This window comes from Muscardinus avellanarius, assembly GCF_963383645.1.
Source record: "Muscardinus avellanarius genome assembly, chromosome: 15".
Lineage (NCBI taxonomy): Eukaryota > Metazoa > Chordata > Mammalia > Rodentia > Gliridae > Muscardinus > Muscardinus avellanarius.
Window position 1 is genome coordinate 50,311,116 of NC_137801.1, and position 17,504 is coordinate 50,328,619.

The following is a 17,504-nucleotide window of genomic DNA, read 5'->3' on the forward strand; positions in this document are numbered from 1 at the left end:
CTTGGCTTTCCCAAATATAAAATAAAAATGATCAAACTGGGGGTGGTGGCACAGACTTGTAATCCCAGTACTTAGGAGGCTGAGACCAGGAGAATCACAAGTCTCACCAAGTAGTGAGCAATCTAGTGATACCCTGTTTCCAAATAAAAATAAAACAGGACTAGGGGTGTAGCTCAGAGGTAGAATGCCTCTGGGTTCAATCTTCAATACTACCAAAAAAAAAAAAAAAAGAGGCCAATAAACATTTAAAAGCAAGTTTGATGGATTTCTGTTTCCACCATACTTCTCCCCTGTTATTTTTATTTTTTGTGGTACTAGGGATTGAACCTAGGGGCATTCTACCTCCAAGCTACACTCCCCACCCAATTTCTCATTCTTTATTTTGAAACAAGATCTCACTAAGTTGCAGAGGGCCTCAGTAGCCGAGGCTGGCCTTGAAACTGCGATCCTTCCTGTCTCAGTCTCCCAAGTACTAGAATTACAAGTATGCACCACCAAGCCCAGTTTCCCCCTTCATGTAGTCAGAGAATGCCTGCTTTTCTCCCATCCCACTCAGAGATTTTAAAACTGTAATTCTAGTTTCTCATAGTCCCTTCCTTATCTGTGAGATATACATTCCAAGACCCCCAAGTGGGTGCCTAGAACTGCCAATGTGCATAGTATGTCTTCCTAAATGGACACATACCTATGATAAACATTAATTAATGAGGTGCAATGAGAGATTAACAATGATTTATTTTATATCTTAACAACTGTGATACATTTTTCGTTCCTTAATTTTTTTTTTTTTCAGTACTGGAGACTGAACCCAGGGGTACTCTACAGAGCTATACCCCCAGCTTTATTTTTTTATCCTTCATTTTGAAACAAGGTCTTGCTAACTTGCGGAGGGCCTCATAAAATGGCTGAGGCTGCCCAGAAACTGCAATCCTCCTATCTCAGCCTCCTAAGTACTGGAATTACAAGTGTGTGCCACCATGCCTGGCTTTTGTTCCTCATTAAGAACTTTCATATTTCTATTTAAAGGAAGCACTTAATGGCTTCTCTTCAACATATTAGTTGCTAGCCTCATTATGTTTGCAACTTAGGGCCACTACTGAGTTAAATAAGGCTACCTCAGTGGAAGCACTGTGATACTATGACCAAAGTGACAACCAGTCTGATAACCAAGAAGGTTACTAAATGCCTAAACAGCAAGGGGTATATAGTGAGAAAATGTTGGATAAAAGAATGATTCATAAGGCGGGCATGGTGGCACACACTTGTAATCCCAGCATTCGGGAGGCTGAGACCAGAGGGTCATGGTTCACGGACAGCCTCAGCTACTTAGTGAGGCCCTTTGCAACTCAGTGAGACCCAGTTTCAAAATAAAGAATAAGCCGGGCATGGTGGCGCACGCTTGTAATCCCCGCGCTTGGGAGGCAGAGACAGGAGGATCACGCAGGTTCGAAGCCAGCCGCGTGCGCTGGCTTAAGAGACCCTGTTTCCAAAAAAGAAAAAGAAAAAATGTAAAAAATAGGTCTGGGAGTGTAGCCCGGGGGTAGAAGGGCTTCCAGGAACCCCAGTACCACCAAAAAAAAAAAAAAAAAAAAAAAAAAAAGAATAAAAAATAGGGCAGGCGGTGGATGTAGCCCGGAGGTTGAATATCCCTGGGTTCCATCCATCCCCAGTCCCACAAAAAAAATAAATAAATAAATAAAAAAAGAATGATTCATAGGCTCAGGCAGAATTAACTGGGATATCACAATACTAGGAAGGGAACACAATTTAAAATTTATTAATTATTTCTGGAATTATGGGTAACTGAAACTGTAGAAAGCAAAACCGGGGATAAGAGGATCTACTTAAAATCTAAAAAAAATTCTAGAACTGAGGATGTAGCTGTAAAAGAGTGCTTACTTAGCATGCACAACGCCTGGAGTAATATTTTAAAAAATCTAAAAAATCCTAAAATAATTTATTTTAATGTTACATACACTGTTTGCACATACTCTAATACAAATTTTGTGTATACACACACACACACACACACACACACACACACACACACATTTTTTTTGTTTTGTTTTGTTTTTGGTGGTACTGGGGTTCCTGGAAACCCTTCTACCTCTGGGCTACACTCCCAGACATATTATATATTTTTATTTGGAAACACAGTCTCTTAAGCCAGCACAGCAGGCTTCGAACCTGAGTGATCCTCCTGTCTCTGCCTCCCAAGCGCAGGGATTTACAAGCATGTGCCACCATGCCCAGCTGTTAATATATTTTTAAAATACATTGTTTTCTTAAGCAAAAAACGTATGAACCTGTCTTTCTGAATTTTCTCTCAGTGTTTCAATTGTTTTTTCAAGCTGAGCTTTTTCCTTCATTAGATCCTTGCTTAAATTCTGACAATTCTGAAGACTTTGCTTTTCTTGAATAATCTCATTTTCAAGAATTTCAACCTAGAAAAAAAACACAAAAATATTAATTTTTTTACAAATAGTTAAAACATGTCAAAACAAAAGATAGATTATCATAGACTTAAGGACATACAGAATAAGCCAGGCATGGTGGCACACATCTATAATCTCAGTACTTGGGAGACTGAAACAGGAGGAACCCAAGTTCAAAACCAGCCTTAGCAACTTAGTAAGACCCTGTTTTAAAATAAAAATAATACAAATGGTTTGAAGGTGTAACCTGTATGTAAAATGCCCCTGAGTTCAATCTCAAGTAAATAAATAAATAAATAAATAAATAAATAAATAAATAGAACAATGTTTTAATACCCAAATGGTGAAATTTAAGAAATTAGTAGAGAAAGCCAAATAGCATTCCATGCTAATTTTTTTTTTTTTTTTTTTTTTTTTTGGTGGTACTGGGGTTCCTGGAAGCCCTTCTTCCTCCGGGCTACACTCCCAGACCTATTTTATATTTTTGAAACAGGGTCTCTTACGCCAGCATGGCTGGCTTCGAACCTGCGCGATCCTCCTGTCTCCGCCTCCCAAGCGCGGGGATTACAAGCGTGTGCCACCAAGCCCGGCGTTCCATGCTAATTTTAATAGCTGTATAAAATATGCAGACATGATTATACTTTTTAATCCTATATATATTTTAGGGCAAATTCCTATTTCTAAACATAAAGACAAATCCAGCTATATGAATATTAATGATTTGCTAATAAAGTAGTAGTATACAAATCTTACTAGAAAACTCCTGAAATTTGTAATGTAAACTTCTAATTATAGCCAAAGAATACATTGAAAGCATGAAGGAACAAGGTGCAGTGATGTATACTTGTATACTTACTGCAACCAAGTTTGAGGCCAGCTTTGGCAATTGAGTAAAGCCCTGTCACAAAATTTAAAAAAATAAAATGGGCTACAGATATAACAAAATGGCAGAGTCACTGGGATCAATCCCTACAACAAAAAAAATGAGTAATTAAAAAAGCAGGACGAAGCTGGGCATGGTGGAGCACGCTTGCAATCCCAGCATTTGGGAGACTGAGACAGAAGAATCACAGGTTCGCGGCCAGCCTCAGCTACTTAGTGAGACCCTTTGCAACTCAGTGAGACCCTGTTTCAAAATAAAGAACAAAAAATAGGGCTGGGAGTGTAGCTCAGAGATAGAATGCTCGTGGGTTCCATCTCCAATACCATAAAGGAAAAAAAAAAAAGCATGAAGAAAATAATGAATGTAGGTATAGATTTAATAAGAAAGAAAAAAGGGATCGGTTTAAAATAATTCTAGAGAAAAAAGATTAAACAAAACTGCAGCTAAGATTTAAATTTTGTTTAATTTTAATTGGATTGATATATGTTAAAGAAACAATAATTTTAAGCTGGATATGGTGGCACACTCCTATAATTCCAGTACTTGGGAGGCTAAGACAGGAGAATCACAGGTTCGAAACCAACCTCAGCAACTTAATGAAACTCTCAGCAATTTAGTAAGGCTCTTCACATCCTAGTGAGACCCTGTTTCAAAATAAAAATAAAATAGGGCTGGGAGTATAGCTTGGAGGTAGGATGCCCCTGGGTTTAACCTCCAGTACTGCCAAATAAATAAATGGATAGATAAATAAGTAAAAATAAATTTGAAGGTTAATAGCTATAGGATAGCAATTTCAAGCTTAAAGTATTCCAAACAATTGATAATTTCATTATTATATAACATTCAAACCAGATTTTTTTTTTTTTTTTGGTGGTACTGGGGTTCCTGGAAGCCCTTCTACCTCTGCACTCCGCCTCCCAAGTACGGGGATTATAAGCGTGCACCACCATGCCCGGCTAAGCCAGATAATTTTTTTAAAAGTCAAGAAAAGAAGATATTATATTTTGGATTTGGAGTGTTTCTCAAAGTCCCATATGTTAAGGTCTCATTGCCCTGCCGTGGAGCTAAGGGAGGTGGCAGAACCTTCAGGCCCTATCCTAGTGGGGGCCTGTCCTTGAAACAGATATTGGAACTGAATCCCTTTCTTCTTCTCTCTTTACTTTCTGGTTGCTGTAAAGTAATTGAATCCTTGTTCTACCATAAGTTCTCTACCACCAGGTTCTGCCTTGTCACAGCCCCAAAGCAATGGAGCCAGCCCATCACAGACAGAAACCATGAGCCAAAATAAACTTTTATTCCTTTTAATTGTTTACCTTATATATTTTGTCACAGAAACATAAAAAGCTGACTTAACACACAGGACTTTATCCAATATTTGCTTCAGATTGAAATGTTAAATTCTTATTTCAATAGGGAAGACACCTAAAGCAATTAAAATTTTCTATTTTAACAATAGAATATAACTACACACAGAAAATAATCTTCCACTAATATATCAAAAGCTTCAAGTTACAAATTGTGATACTGAGAACTGAACAGTCTTCCTCATGCTAGGTAAGCACTGTACCACCATGTCAGCCAATGCCAGCCGTGTGTGTGTGTGTGTAAGAGAGAAAGACAGACAGAGAGACGAAGGATTGAATCTAGAGGCATTCTACCTCTGAGCTGTATCCCTAGCTCCCCCCCACACTTTTTAAATTTTTTGAACCAGGGTCTCCCAAGCTTGGTTAGTATCTCACTTACAGCTGAGGCTGTCCTCAAACCTGTGATCCTCCCAAGAACTGAGATTATAGGCATGCATGACCATGCCCAGCTATTGCCAGCCCTCTTATTTTTGAGACAGACTCTTGCTAAATTGCCCAGCTGGCCTTGAATTTATAATCCTTCTGCCTCAGTCTCCTGAGTAGCTGGGATTACAGTCATGCACCACTACACATACCATCGAGTCACAATTTTTATTCAGTAACTCAATTCAACACAAATTTACATGTTCAGGAGGCATAACAATTAATATGGTTCCCCCATTATAAACAGAAATATATGAATAATTATTATTTAAGTTTGTTTTTTTTACATCACTAGTATTCAAGTAAAACATTCATTTACAAAATACATCGTTCATACAATGAATTGACCAAAAATTCCCAGAATCACTAAGAATTTACTATATTCCAAAGTTAATTTCAAGATGAAAGTATATATATTGTGTGTGTGTGTGTGTGTGTGTGTGTGTGTGTGTGTGTGTGTGTGTGTGGTGCTGGAGACTGAACCCAGATTGAACCTCTGAGCTACAACCCCAGCCCGAATTTTTTTTTTTTTTTTTTTTTTTTTTGGTGATACTAGGGGTGGAACCCAGAGGCTTTCTACCTCTGGGCTATACTCCCAGACCTTTTTTATATTTTATTTGGAAGCAGGGTCTCACTAAGTTGCTGAGAGCCTCACTAAGTAGCTGAGGCTGGCTTCAAACCTGTGCGATCCTCCTGTCTCAGTTTCCCAAGCGCGGGGATTACAGGCGTGCGCCACCACGCCCGGCCAGCCCAAATTTTTATTCTTTATTGTGAAACAGGGTCTCACTAAGTTGCAGAGGGCTTCACTAAGTAGATAAGGCTAGCCACAAACCATGATCCTAATGTCTCAGCCTCCCAAGTACTGGGATTACATGCATGTGCCACCACACCTGGCAAAATGAAAGTATAAAGCCCATTTTTTTCCCCCTGGTAATGGTACCTCCAAAGTATTCTCCCATCCCTATTTTTCATTCTTTATTTTAAAACAGGGTCTTAGTAATTGTGGAGGGCCTCACTAAGTAGCTGAGGCTGACTGGGAACTTGTGATCCTCCTATTTCAGCCTTAAAAGTACTGGGATTATAAGTGTGAGCAACCATGCCAAGCTGAAGGCCCATTTATAATGATAATCAAACTGTTTCAAGTTCTAAGTGACCTCTCCTACTTTAATATTGTATAAAGCCATAAAAATTCTGCAATAAAGCCAGTCTATCTGAATAATCTAAGACAGTGGTTCTGAAAGCATGGCTTTAGGATAACAGGATGAGCATCTAGGAACTTCTCATACAAGAATTCTTAATCATGTTTTTAGAATATGATTCTATTTACATAAAATTATGTGCATGTATGCACACAAAAAGATATGCTAAAATTAAGTACTTAGTCACACAAGTGAATGTTACTGTTTGACTAAAGCCTAAGTGAAATTCAGGTTTCAGCTGGGCAAACATGATGGCACATGTTTTTAATCTCAGTACGTGGGAGACCAAGAAAGGAGAATCACAGGTTTGCAGCCAGCCTTAGCTTCTTAGTGAGATCCTCTGCAACTTAGTGAGACCCTGTTTCAAAATAAAGGTTAAAATAGGGCTGGGGTGTAGTCAGAGGTAGAGTGCTTCTGGATTCAATCCCCAGTACTGCAAAATAAATAAATAAATAAAATAAAAAATCAGGTTTCATTATGATAAAGTGTCATTTCTAAATACCATTTATAGGTCTAAGACAGAAAATGTAAAAGATGAGCTTAGAGCTGGACATGGCTCATGCCTATAATCTCAGTACTTAGGAGGCTGTGACAGGAGACAGGAGAAACACAGGTTTGAGGTCAACCTCAGCAATTTAGTGAGGCCCCTCAGCAACTGAGACCCTGTTTCAAAATAAAAAATAAAGCTGGGCATGGTGGCGCATGCTTGTAATCCCAGTACTTGGGAGACTGAGACAGGAGGATCACGAAGGTTCAAAGCCAGCCTCAGCTACTTAGTGAGGCTCTCAGCAATGTAGTGAGACCCTGTTTTCAAATAAAAAAATATATATAAAAAAAGAGGTCTGAGAGTATAGCCCAGAGTGTATAAAGCTTCTGGATTCTATTCCCAGCACCAGTAAAAAAAAAAAATATAAAACAGGGCTGGGGTGCAGCTCAAAGGTGGAATTTCCCTGGGTTCAATCCCTAGTAGCACACACATACACACACAAAAGATGAGCTTAGAATATTTTGTCATAGTAGAAAGCAAAAAACCCTTTTTTAGGAGTGCTAAGGCTATGCCATAAGAATGTGGATCAATTCTGTGTATGTGTGCGCATGCACATGAGTGATACTGGGGACTGAACTTGGACATTCTACCTCTGAGCAACACACTCCCCAGCTCTATTTTATTTTTATTTTGAAACAGGCTCTCACTAGGTTAATGAGTCTATTTGCTGAGGTTGTCCTCAAAACCTGTGATCCACCTATCAGCCTCCCACTGAACCAATGTTTCTTATAGGAAAGTTTTTTTCTTTTCATTAAACAAAATTTTTTTTTGCAGTACTGAGGATTGAACCCAGGGGTATTCTACCTCCAACCTATACCCCCAGCCCTACTTTTTATTCTTTATTTTGAAAAAAAGGGTCTCACTAACTTGAGGGGGGCCTCACTAAGTAGCTGAGGCTGGCTATGAAACTTCCATCCTTTTTTTTTTTGCGGTACCAGGGATGGAACCCAGGGGCATTCTACCTCTGAGTGACACCCCCAGCTCTGTTTTTTTTTTTTTTTTTTTTGGTGGTACTGGGGTTCCTGGAAGCCCTTCTACCTCCGGGCTACACTCCCAGACCTATTTTATATTTTTGAAACAGGGTCTCTTACACCAGCATGGCTGGCTTCGAACCTGCGCTATCCTCCTGTCTCCGCCTCCCAAGCACGGGGATTACAAGCGTGCGCCACCACGCCCGGCTTTATTTATTTATTTATTTATTTTTTGAAACAGGGTCTGAGTTGCAGAGGGCCTCACTAAGTAGCTGAGGCTATCTGCAAACTGCGATCTTCTGATCTCAGCCTCCCAAATGCTGGGATTACAAGCATGTGCCACCATATCCGGTCACCACCTTCGATCCTCTGTCTCAGCCTCCCAAGTACTGGGATTACAAGCATGCGTTACCATGTCCAGCTGAAAGTTTTTCTTAATAGAAGTTAATTCAAACACCAAATTATAGAATATCAGGATTTTTCAACCTCTACTCACTGAAACTATGTATGACTTTCCATGACAACTAACATCACAAAAAGAGTCAAGCAGACATGCCTCCTGAATGATATATACTTCTTAAGAATATTCTACCAGGCATGGTGTCACAGGCTTGTAATCCCAGCTTTTGGGAGTCTGAGATAGGATCGCTGTTCCTGAACAGCCTCAGCTACTTAGTGAAGCTGTTTGCAACTCAGTGAGACCCTGTTTCAAAATAAAGAATAAAAAATAGGTCAGGGGGTGTAGCTCAGAAGTAGAATGCCCCTGGGTTCAATCCCAGTAACACACACACACACACACACACACTCTCTCTCTCTTACTAAAAATTCAATTAGAACCTGATTAGGCCTCTAAATAAAAGATAAAATATAGATTCCACCTTCAAACTACACTCTAAGCTTTATTTTATTATTTATTTATTTTTTGGTGGTACTGGGGATGGAACCCAGGGGCTTTCTACCTTCGGGCTACACTCCCAGACCTATTTTTATATTTTATCTGGAAACAGGGTCTCCTAAGCCAGCTAAGGCTGGCTTCGAACCTGCGCAATCCTCCTGTCTCAGCCTCCCAAGTGCGGGGACTATAAGTGTGAGCCACCACGCCCGGCTTATTTTTATTTTGAAACAGTACTTACTAAGTTGATAAGAGTCTTATTACTTGCTGAGGCTATCTTTGAAAATGTGATCCTCCTGTGTCAGTCTCCCAAGTAATGGGATTACAGGTGTGCACCACCACACCTGACTCTTAAAAAAGACTTTTAGAAATAAAAATAATTGATTGAATATACTGGTCTGATTCAGATTAGCACAAAATATAAAAATAAAGATTATAAGAGAATTGAAAAAAACTTAAATACTGACCAAAAACTAATATTATTTAAAAATTATTAATTTTTTAATCAGGCACAATGAAATGCATTTGTATTCTCAGCTACTTGAGGGGGCCTAAAGCAGGAAGATCACTTGAGCTCAAGAGATCAAGACTAGCCTAGTAACATAACAATATCTGTATTATTACACTTTTTAAAAATTAATTTTTAAATTGCCAGGCATGGTGGCACACGGTTGTAATCCCCGCACTTGGGAGGTGTAGACAGGAGGATCGCGCAGGTTCGAAGCCAGCCTTGCTGGCTTAAGAGACCCTGTTTCCAAATAAAAATAGGTCTGGGAGTGAAGCCCGGAGGTAGAAGGGTTTCCAGGAACTCCAGTACCACACATACACACAAAAATTAATTTTTAAAAAGTGTAATAATGTTACTGTTTTTTTCATTCCTTGCTTTTAGAGATACCAACTCAAATATTTTATTGGTGAAATAATACATATCTAGGTTCTGCTTCATTAACATTGTACTATTATAAAAAGTGTAGGTAGAGGTAAAAATAAGACCAGCACTAAATAATTAATGAAGCTGAATAATGGGTAAAGGGTTCATTCACCCCACTGATATATACCTGAAAATTTCTCTAACAGGTTAAAACAATATGACTACATTAAAAAGTAGAAAATAAATGTCCTACTTGTTCATTCTTATGTGTATCTATTAAATATTAAAATAAACATTTTTTCATTTACCTTTTTACTGAGTCTTTGATTTTCTTTTTCAATTTTCAGTATTTTGGAAGTGTTGCCTTCTACAGAATCCATAGTACTCCGAAGCTCTTCAACAGTTTTTGTCAAACTCTGGTTTTCCATCTCCAACTTCAATAATCTACTTGATGTCAACTCATTTACCTCATGACCCAATGATTTCTGTGGTGCTAAAATATTGAAAATATGCCACTCATAAAACTATGTTACTCTTTATTATTTAAAATATTGAATGGTAATATACTAACACGACTTGTCATTAACTATAAACATTTTAAGTTATATAAGATAGATATACTGAATAAAAATCCAAGGAAATGAAACAGAGTTAAATCTTAAACTTTTAACATATATAATTTAAGTCAGGTACTGTGGCACATCCTTGTAATTCCAACATTTGGGAGGCTGAGACTGGAGGATGGTGGTTCGCGGACAGCCTTGGCTACTTACAGAGGCCCTTTGCAACTCAGTACCCTGTTTCAAAGTAAAAAATAAAAATATGAATTCAGGCGTGGTGGCACATTTTGTAATCTCAGTACTTGGGAGGTTGAGCAGATGAATCATGCAGGTCTGAAGCCAGCCGCAGCTACTTAGTGAGGCTCTCAGCAACTTAGTGAGACCCTGTTTCCAAATAAAATATAAAATAGGTCGGGGGTGTAGCTTGGAGGTAGAAGGCCCCTGGGTTCTATCCCTAGTACCAGTTGTGTCCCAGAGTTCAAGCCTTCAAGGTTAGTAGTCTGTGCAATGTAGCAGGACCCCAATATCGAAAGAAAAAAATTACAGATGAAATATTATATCTGAAATTTATTTTATTATTATTTTTTTGGGTGTTACTGAGGTTCCTGGAAACCCTCTACCTCTGGGCTACACTCCCAGACTTATTTTATATTTTTATTTGGAAACAGGGTCTCTTAAGCCAGCAAAGGCTGGCTTCGAACCAGTGCGATCCTATCTCCGCCTCCCAAGCACGGGGATTACAAGCATGTGCCACCATGCCCGGCTTTACCTGAAATTTATTTTGAAATCCTAAACTTAGAGAAGGGAAACATAAAAGGTACTGAAGGGTCTACTATATTTAAAATCCTTCTTCGCCGGGCGTGGTGGCGCATGCTTGTAATCCCCGCGCTTGGGAGGCTGAGACAGGAGGATCGCACGGGTTCGAAGCCAGCCTCAGCTACTTAGTGAGGCTTTCAGCAACTTAGTGAGACCCTGTTTCCAAATAAAATATAAAAAAGGTCTGGGAGTATAGCCCGGAGGTAGAAAGCCTCTGGGTTCCACCCCCAGTACCACCAAAATAAATAAATAAATAAAAATAAAATCCTTCTTCATAAAAAGAAAAGACACCCATGTTCACATAGCATAAATGCCTACATGTATTCTCTTCAAAATTAAGTACAGTAAATAACCCTTAGTAAATAACCCTAAGAAAGCCTTAATTTATCTTTTTAAATTAATTTTATTGCTTTTGTGGTTACTGGGAATTGAATCTAGGGGCATTTCTACCTCTGAGCCACACCCCCAATTCTATTTTTAAATTTAATTAAAAAATTTTTGTGTGTGTGTGGTACTGGAGGTGGATCCCAGGGACATTCTCCCTCTGAGCTACACTCCCAGTCCTATTTTTTATTCTTTATTTTGAAACAGGGTCTCACTAAGTTGCTGAAAGCCTCACTAAGTAGCTGAGGCTGGCTTCGAACCCGTGCGATCCTCCTGTCTCCCTCTGAGCTACACTCCCAGTCCTATTTTTTATTCTTTATTTTGAAACAGGGTCTCACTGAGTTGCAAAGAGCCTCACTAAGTAGCTGAGGCTGTCTGTGAACTGCAATCCTCCTGTCTCAGCCTCCTGAATGCTGGGATTACAAGCGTGAGCCACCACTGTTTTTAAACAGTCTCACTATTTTGAAGGCCCCACTAGGTTGTTGAGGCTGTCTTTAACTCTGCAAATTTTCCTGTCTCAGTCTCCCAAGTACTGAGATTACAGACATGCGCCAGCACACCTAGCAAGAAATTCTCAATTTTTATTTCCAGCTTTTGTTCTATCATGTTGCTAATTTCTCTCTTCTCTTCCCTTTTTTTCTCCCTCTCCCTCTCTCTTGCTTTCTCTCTCCCTCTCTCTACTTCCAAGCTATACCCCAGCCTAATTTTTTCTTTATTTTGAAACAGGGTCTCAGTAAGTTGCAAAGGTACTCACAAATTGCTGAGACTGACCACAAACAAAAGCTTACTAGATAATCATTTTAAAATTACATCAGTTTCCCAAGACTTTTGTTTTAATATAGAATCTACTTATTTCATGAAAAGATAATTTAAGTTTTAAAACATATAGGATACATTGTTGTAATTGCCAAATAATGAGTGATTAAAATGAACTTTGAAAATATGACACTGCTTTATTTTGTGTAAGAGTCTAAAAAGTATATATATTAAGCATGTTAAAATTACTCTAAGATCTTTTATTCCATTACCATCATAATCCCTTTGATTATCTGATGCTGTTTTTTTTCTTTCCTTTGCAACACTGGGGTTGGATTCCCGGAGCATTCTACCTTCGAGCTATACCCCCAAGCCCTATTTTCTATTCTTTACTTTGAAACAGGGTCTCAATGAGTTTTAAAGTGCTAAGTAGTAGCTGATGCTGTCTGTGAACCACAATCTCCTGTTTCAGCCTCCCAAATGCTGAAATTACAAGGGTGGACCACCATGCCCGGCTTCCCGGCCCTATTTTTTATTATTTATTTTGAAACAGGGTCTAAGTTATACAAGGCCTCACTAAGTAGCTGAGGCTGGTCACAAACCACGATCCTCCTGTCTCAGCCTCTCAAATACTGGTATTAAAAGCATGTGCCACCCTGCCTGACTTGGTTCTTGTCTTATAACATGTGTTTCGATGTATGTATACATTGTCAAACAGCTAAATGAGACATATATTACCTCATCCTTTTTTCTTCTCCCTCTCCCTCTCCCTCTCCCTCTCTCTCTCTCTGTGGTACTGGGGTTCCTGGAAGCCCTTCTACCTCTGGGCTACACTCCCAGACCTATTTTTTATACTTTTTTATTTGGAAACAGGGTCTCCTAAGCCAGCGCAACTGGCTTCGAACCTGCGCGATCTTCCTGTCTCCGCCTCCCAAGTGCGGAGATTACAAGCGTGCACCACCATGCCCGGCATACTTCATCCTTTTTTCAAGTATAGAAAAGATTTTTATTAACTACAGTCACCGCTGGTATGTATAACTAACCTCATGAAATTATTTAACTGAAATTTTGTGTCCTTTGCTTACCATCTCCCTTGTCCTCCAAGACCCCATACTCTAGGGACCACAAAACTTTTTAAGATTCCATTTTTTTTTTTTTTTTTTTGGTGAGACTGGGGATGGAACCCTTCTACCTCTGGCTACACTTCCAGACCTATTTTATATTTTATTTGGAAACAGGGTCTCTTAAACCAGCTGAGGCTGGTTTCGAACCTGAACGATCCTCATGTCTCAGCCTCCAGAGTGCAGGGATTGCAAGGGTGCGCCACCACACCCAGCATAAGATTCCATTTTTAAGTGAGAACATGCTGTATTTGTCTTTTTGTGCCTGATTGACTTCACATAACATAATGTTCTTCATATTCAAACATGTTATTGCAAATGATATGATTTTCTTCATTTTCTAAGACTGAATAATAACACCACATTTTCTTTGTCTATGCATCCATTAATGGACACTTAGGTTGACTCCACGTCTTGGCTAGTATGAATACACAATGAAGATGGGAGTGTAGATATCTTTCACACAATGACTTAACACTGCTAGACTCTATTGTATTTCTAGTTATTTTATTTTTGGTCCTGAGAATCAGACTCAAGGGCATTCTAGTTCCAGCCACTCCACCAGTCCCTTTTATTCTTTTTTTTTTTTTTTTTTTGTGTGTGTGTGTGTGTGGTACTGGGGATGGAACCCATGGATCTTCTACCTCCGGACAACACTCCCAGATCTATTTTATATTTTGTTTGGAAACAGGATTTCACTAAGTTGCTGAGAGCCTCACTAAGTACCTGAAGCTGGCCACAAACCTGTGATCTTCCTGTCTCATCCTCCCAAGTACTAGTATTATAAGTGTGTGTACCATGCCTTAAACACTTAAATTTAAATATTTAAATTCTTAAGTATTTACTCTAATTTTCTGTAGCTACTGTAATGGTATTGTTTTCTTGCTTTCTTTTTTGGATAGTTTATTTTTTATAAAATATACAGAAATGTTACAATAATTTTTGTATGTTGGTTTTATTCTTTTTTTTTTTTTTGGTGGTACTGGGGTTCCTGGAAGCCCTTCTACCTCTGGGCTACACTCTCAGACCTATTTTATACTTTTTTTTTTTTTTTTTTTTGGAAACAGGGTCTGTATGTTAGTTTTATATCCCACAACTTTTAAATACATTTCTTAGCTCTAAAAGTTTTTATGGTGGAATCTTTAGAACTTTCTATATATAGCCAGGCGTGGTGGCGCACGCTTGTAATCCCAGCATTTGGGAGGCTGAGACCGGAGGATCACAGTTCGCGAACAGCCTCAGCTACTTAGTGAGGCCCTTCGCAACTCAGTGAGACCCTGTTTCAAAATAAAGAATAAAAAAATGGGCAGGGGTTGTACCTCAGAGGTCAAATGCCTCTGGGTTCCATCCCAGACTCGCAAAAAAAAAAAAAAAAAAAAAAAAAAAAAAAAACTTTTTTTTTTTTGGTGGTACTGGAGGTAGAACCCAGAGGCTTTCTACATCCGGGCTATACTTCCAGACCTATTTTATACTTTATTTGGAAACAGGGTCTCACTAAGTTGCTGAGAGCCTCACTAAGTAGCTGAGGCTGGCTTCGAACCCGTGCGATCCTCCTGTCTCCGCCTCCCAAAGTGCGGGGATTACAAGCGTGTGCCACCACGCCCAGCATAAAAAAAGAACTTTCTATATATAAAATTATCTCAAGCCGGGCGTGGTGGCACAGGCTTGTAATCCCCGCACTTGGGAGGCGGAGACAGGAGGATCGCGCAGGTTCGAAGCCAGCCGCGCTGGCTTAGGAGACCCTGTTTCCAAATAGAAATATAAAAAATAGGTGTCTGGGAGTGTAGCTCGGAGGTAGAAGGGTTTACAGGAAACTGAAGTCTTTCCTTTAATATCTTTTTTATGCTTTTTTCCTGCCTAACTACTTTGGCTAGGACTTCTAGTATTATGTTGAATATAAGTGGTAAGAGTGGGGATCTCGGTCTTATTTCTGATCTGAAGAGAAAAAGTTAAGCTGGGCACGGTGGCACACACTTGTAATTCCAGTGCTTGGGAGGCAGAAACAGGAGGATCACACAGGTTCGAAGCCAGCCTCAGCTTATTGAGGCTCTCAAAAACTTAGTGAGACTCTTGTTTTCCAAAATAAAGTATAAAATAGGTCTGAGAGTATAGCCTGGAGGTAGAAAAGCCCCTGGGTTCCACCCCTAGTACCACCAAAGAAAAAAAAAGAAAAAAAGTTTTGGTATTATGATGTATAATGGGCTTGTCACTCATGGTTTTTTATTGTCCTGAGGCACACTCCTTCTCTACTTGCTTTAAGAGTTCTTAGGAGGCTGAATTTTGTCAAATGCCTTGAAACATACATTAAGGTGACTGCATGATTTTTGGGTTTTATTTATTTATTTATTTTGGTACTGGGGACTGAATTCAGGGGCACTTTACCTTTGAGATATACCCCAGCCCTATTTTTTATTCGTTATTTTGAAACAGGCTCTCACTAAGTTACAGAGTGTCTCACTAAGTAGCTGAGGCTGGATGCAAACCTGCAACCCACCTGTCTCCGAGTACTGGGATTACAAGTATGGCACCATGACCGGCAGGAACCTGAATTTTATGTATACATTTATGTAGTGTTTAATTACATGTGAGAAGAAATGCTCTGAAGCAAGTTTTCTGAAATGTAAATGTGACATAAATTATTGTTGACTTTAATTTCCTCTATATTTTTCACATTCTGCAAATTTTCTAGAAAGCCCTTTATGTGTTTTTAAAAAATGACACCATATTAAAACAAATATTCTGATCCACAACTCCAGCTAAGATCAATTAAAAAAACAACTGTAGCCAAGCATGGTGGCACACTCTTGTAATCCCAGCATTTGGGAGGCTGAGACAGGAGGATCGTGGTTCACGGACAGCCTCAGCTACTTAAGTGAGGCCTTTTGCAATTTGGTGAGAAGCTGTTTCAGAAATAAATTAAAAAATAGGGCTGGGAGTGTCGCTCAGAGGTAGAACCCCCCTGGTTTCTACCCCCAGTGCCGCAAAAATTAAATTAAATTAAATAAACAACTGTGATATAATGATAACAATTGTTAAAATGAAGCCTTATTATGTAGTGGGTACTGTTCAAGGGACTCACAAGTGTTGACAATCTTCACAACAAACCTAGAAGGAACTTATTATTTTGTTTCCCACCCAATCACTTTCCCACTCCATCAGGAAACTCTTAATTATAACTACTTTAATAATAGAAAATATTTCATCTGAATCACTTTTTTTGTTAACTCATTTCAAAAGGAGTACAATAAAAGAAAATTACACAAGCCAGGTGCAGTGGCACAAGCCTATAATCCCAGTACTTGGGAGGCTGTACCAAGAGATCACAGGTTTGAGGCCAGCATCAGCAATGTAGCAACTTAGTGAGACCCAGTCTCAAAACAAAAAAATAAAAAGGCCTGGAGGTAAAAATGTTTCTGGGTTCAATACCCAGTATCAAAAGAAAAAAAAAGTTACACATACACACACAAAAAAAAACACACTTTTTTTTTTTTTTTTTTTTTTTTTTGGCAGTACGAGTCATTGATGGATCCCAGGGCCATTTTTACCTCTGAGTTGCACCCTTAGCCCTATTTTTTTTTTTTTTTTTTTGGTGGTACTGGGGGTGGAACCCAGAGGCTTTCTATCTCCGGGCTATACTCCCAGACCTTTTTTATATTTTAAATATAAAATATTTAGGAGCTCAGCCTCCTAAGTGCGGGGATTACCATGCCCGGCCTTCAGCCCTATTTTTTAATTCTTTATTTTGAAACAGGGTCTCACTGAGTTGCAGAGGACCTCACTAAGTAGCTGAGGCTGTCCATGAACTGCAATCGTCCTGTCTCAGCCTCTCCAATGCTGGGATTACAACTGTGCGCCACCACGCCCGGCCACAAATATTTTAAGTAACACATCTTTGCAAGTTCACAGACTGAATATCATTACTTATTATGTAGTCAGTACATGGAGTACCAGAATATGGAATTAGATTCTCAAATATACAATTAGAAAAAATCCAATAGGTAATATATAACATAAATAACATATAAAGTAACTATTCTATAAGCAATAATCTCTCTCAATGTTTATATGTACCTCAATGCTGTTTTGTCAGAGCTTGTTATATTATTTTACACTTGATAGGTGTTTTTACTCAATATTTGCTGAAGGAAAATAGGTAGAATAGTATAAAATAATAGGTAACTAAGCCAGGTGTGGTGGCGCACACTTGTAATCCCAGCATTTGGGAGGCTGAGACTGGAGGATCACAGTTCACGGACAGCCTCAGCTATTTAGTGAGGCCCTC

General features: G+C 39.0%; 1 protein-coding gene across 5 annotated transcripts in view; it reads right to left on the reverse strand.

The window, feature by feature from the left end:
- Positions 1–17,504, reverse strand: part of CCDC88A (coiled-coil domain containing 88A) — a gene marked incomplete at both ends in the record, with an annotated part of 155,010 nt that overhangs the window by 66,350 nt on the left and 71,156 nt on the right. For all 5 annotated transcript variants that reach the window (XM_080712084.1, XM_080712082.1, XM_080712083.1 and 2 more), the window contains 2 exons: positions 2,307–2,444; positions 9,894–10,078. In XM_080712084.1, coding sequence (XP_080568210.1) covers positions 2,307–2,444; positions 9,894–10,078 — 323 coding nt within the window. The remainder of the gene's footprint in view (positions 1–2,306; positions 2,445–9,893; positions 10,079–17,504) is intronic.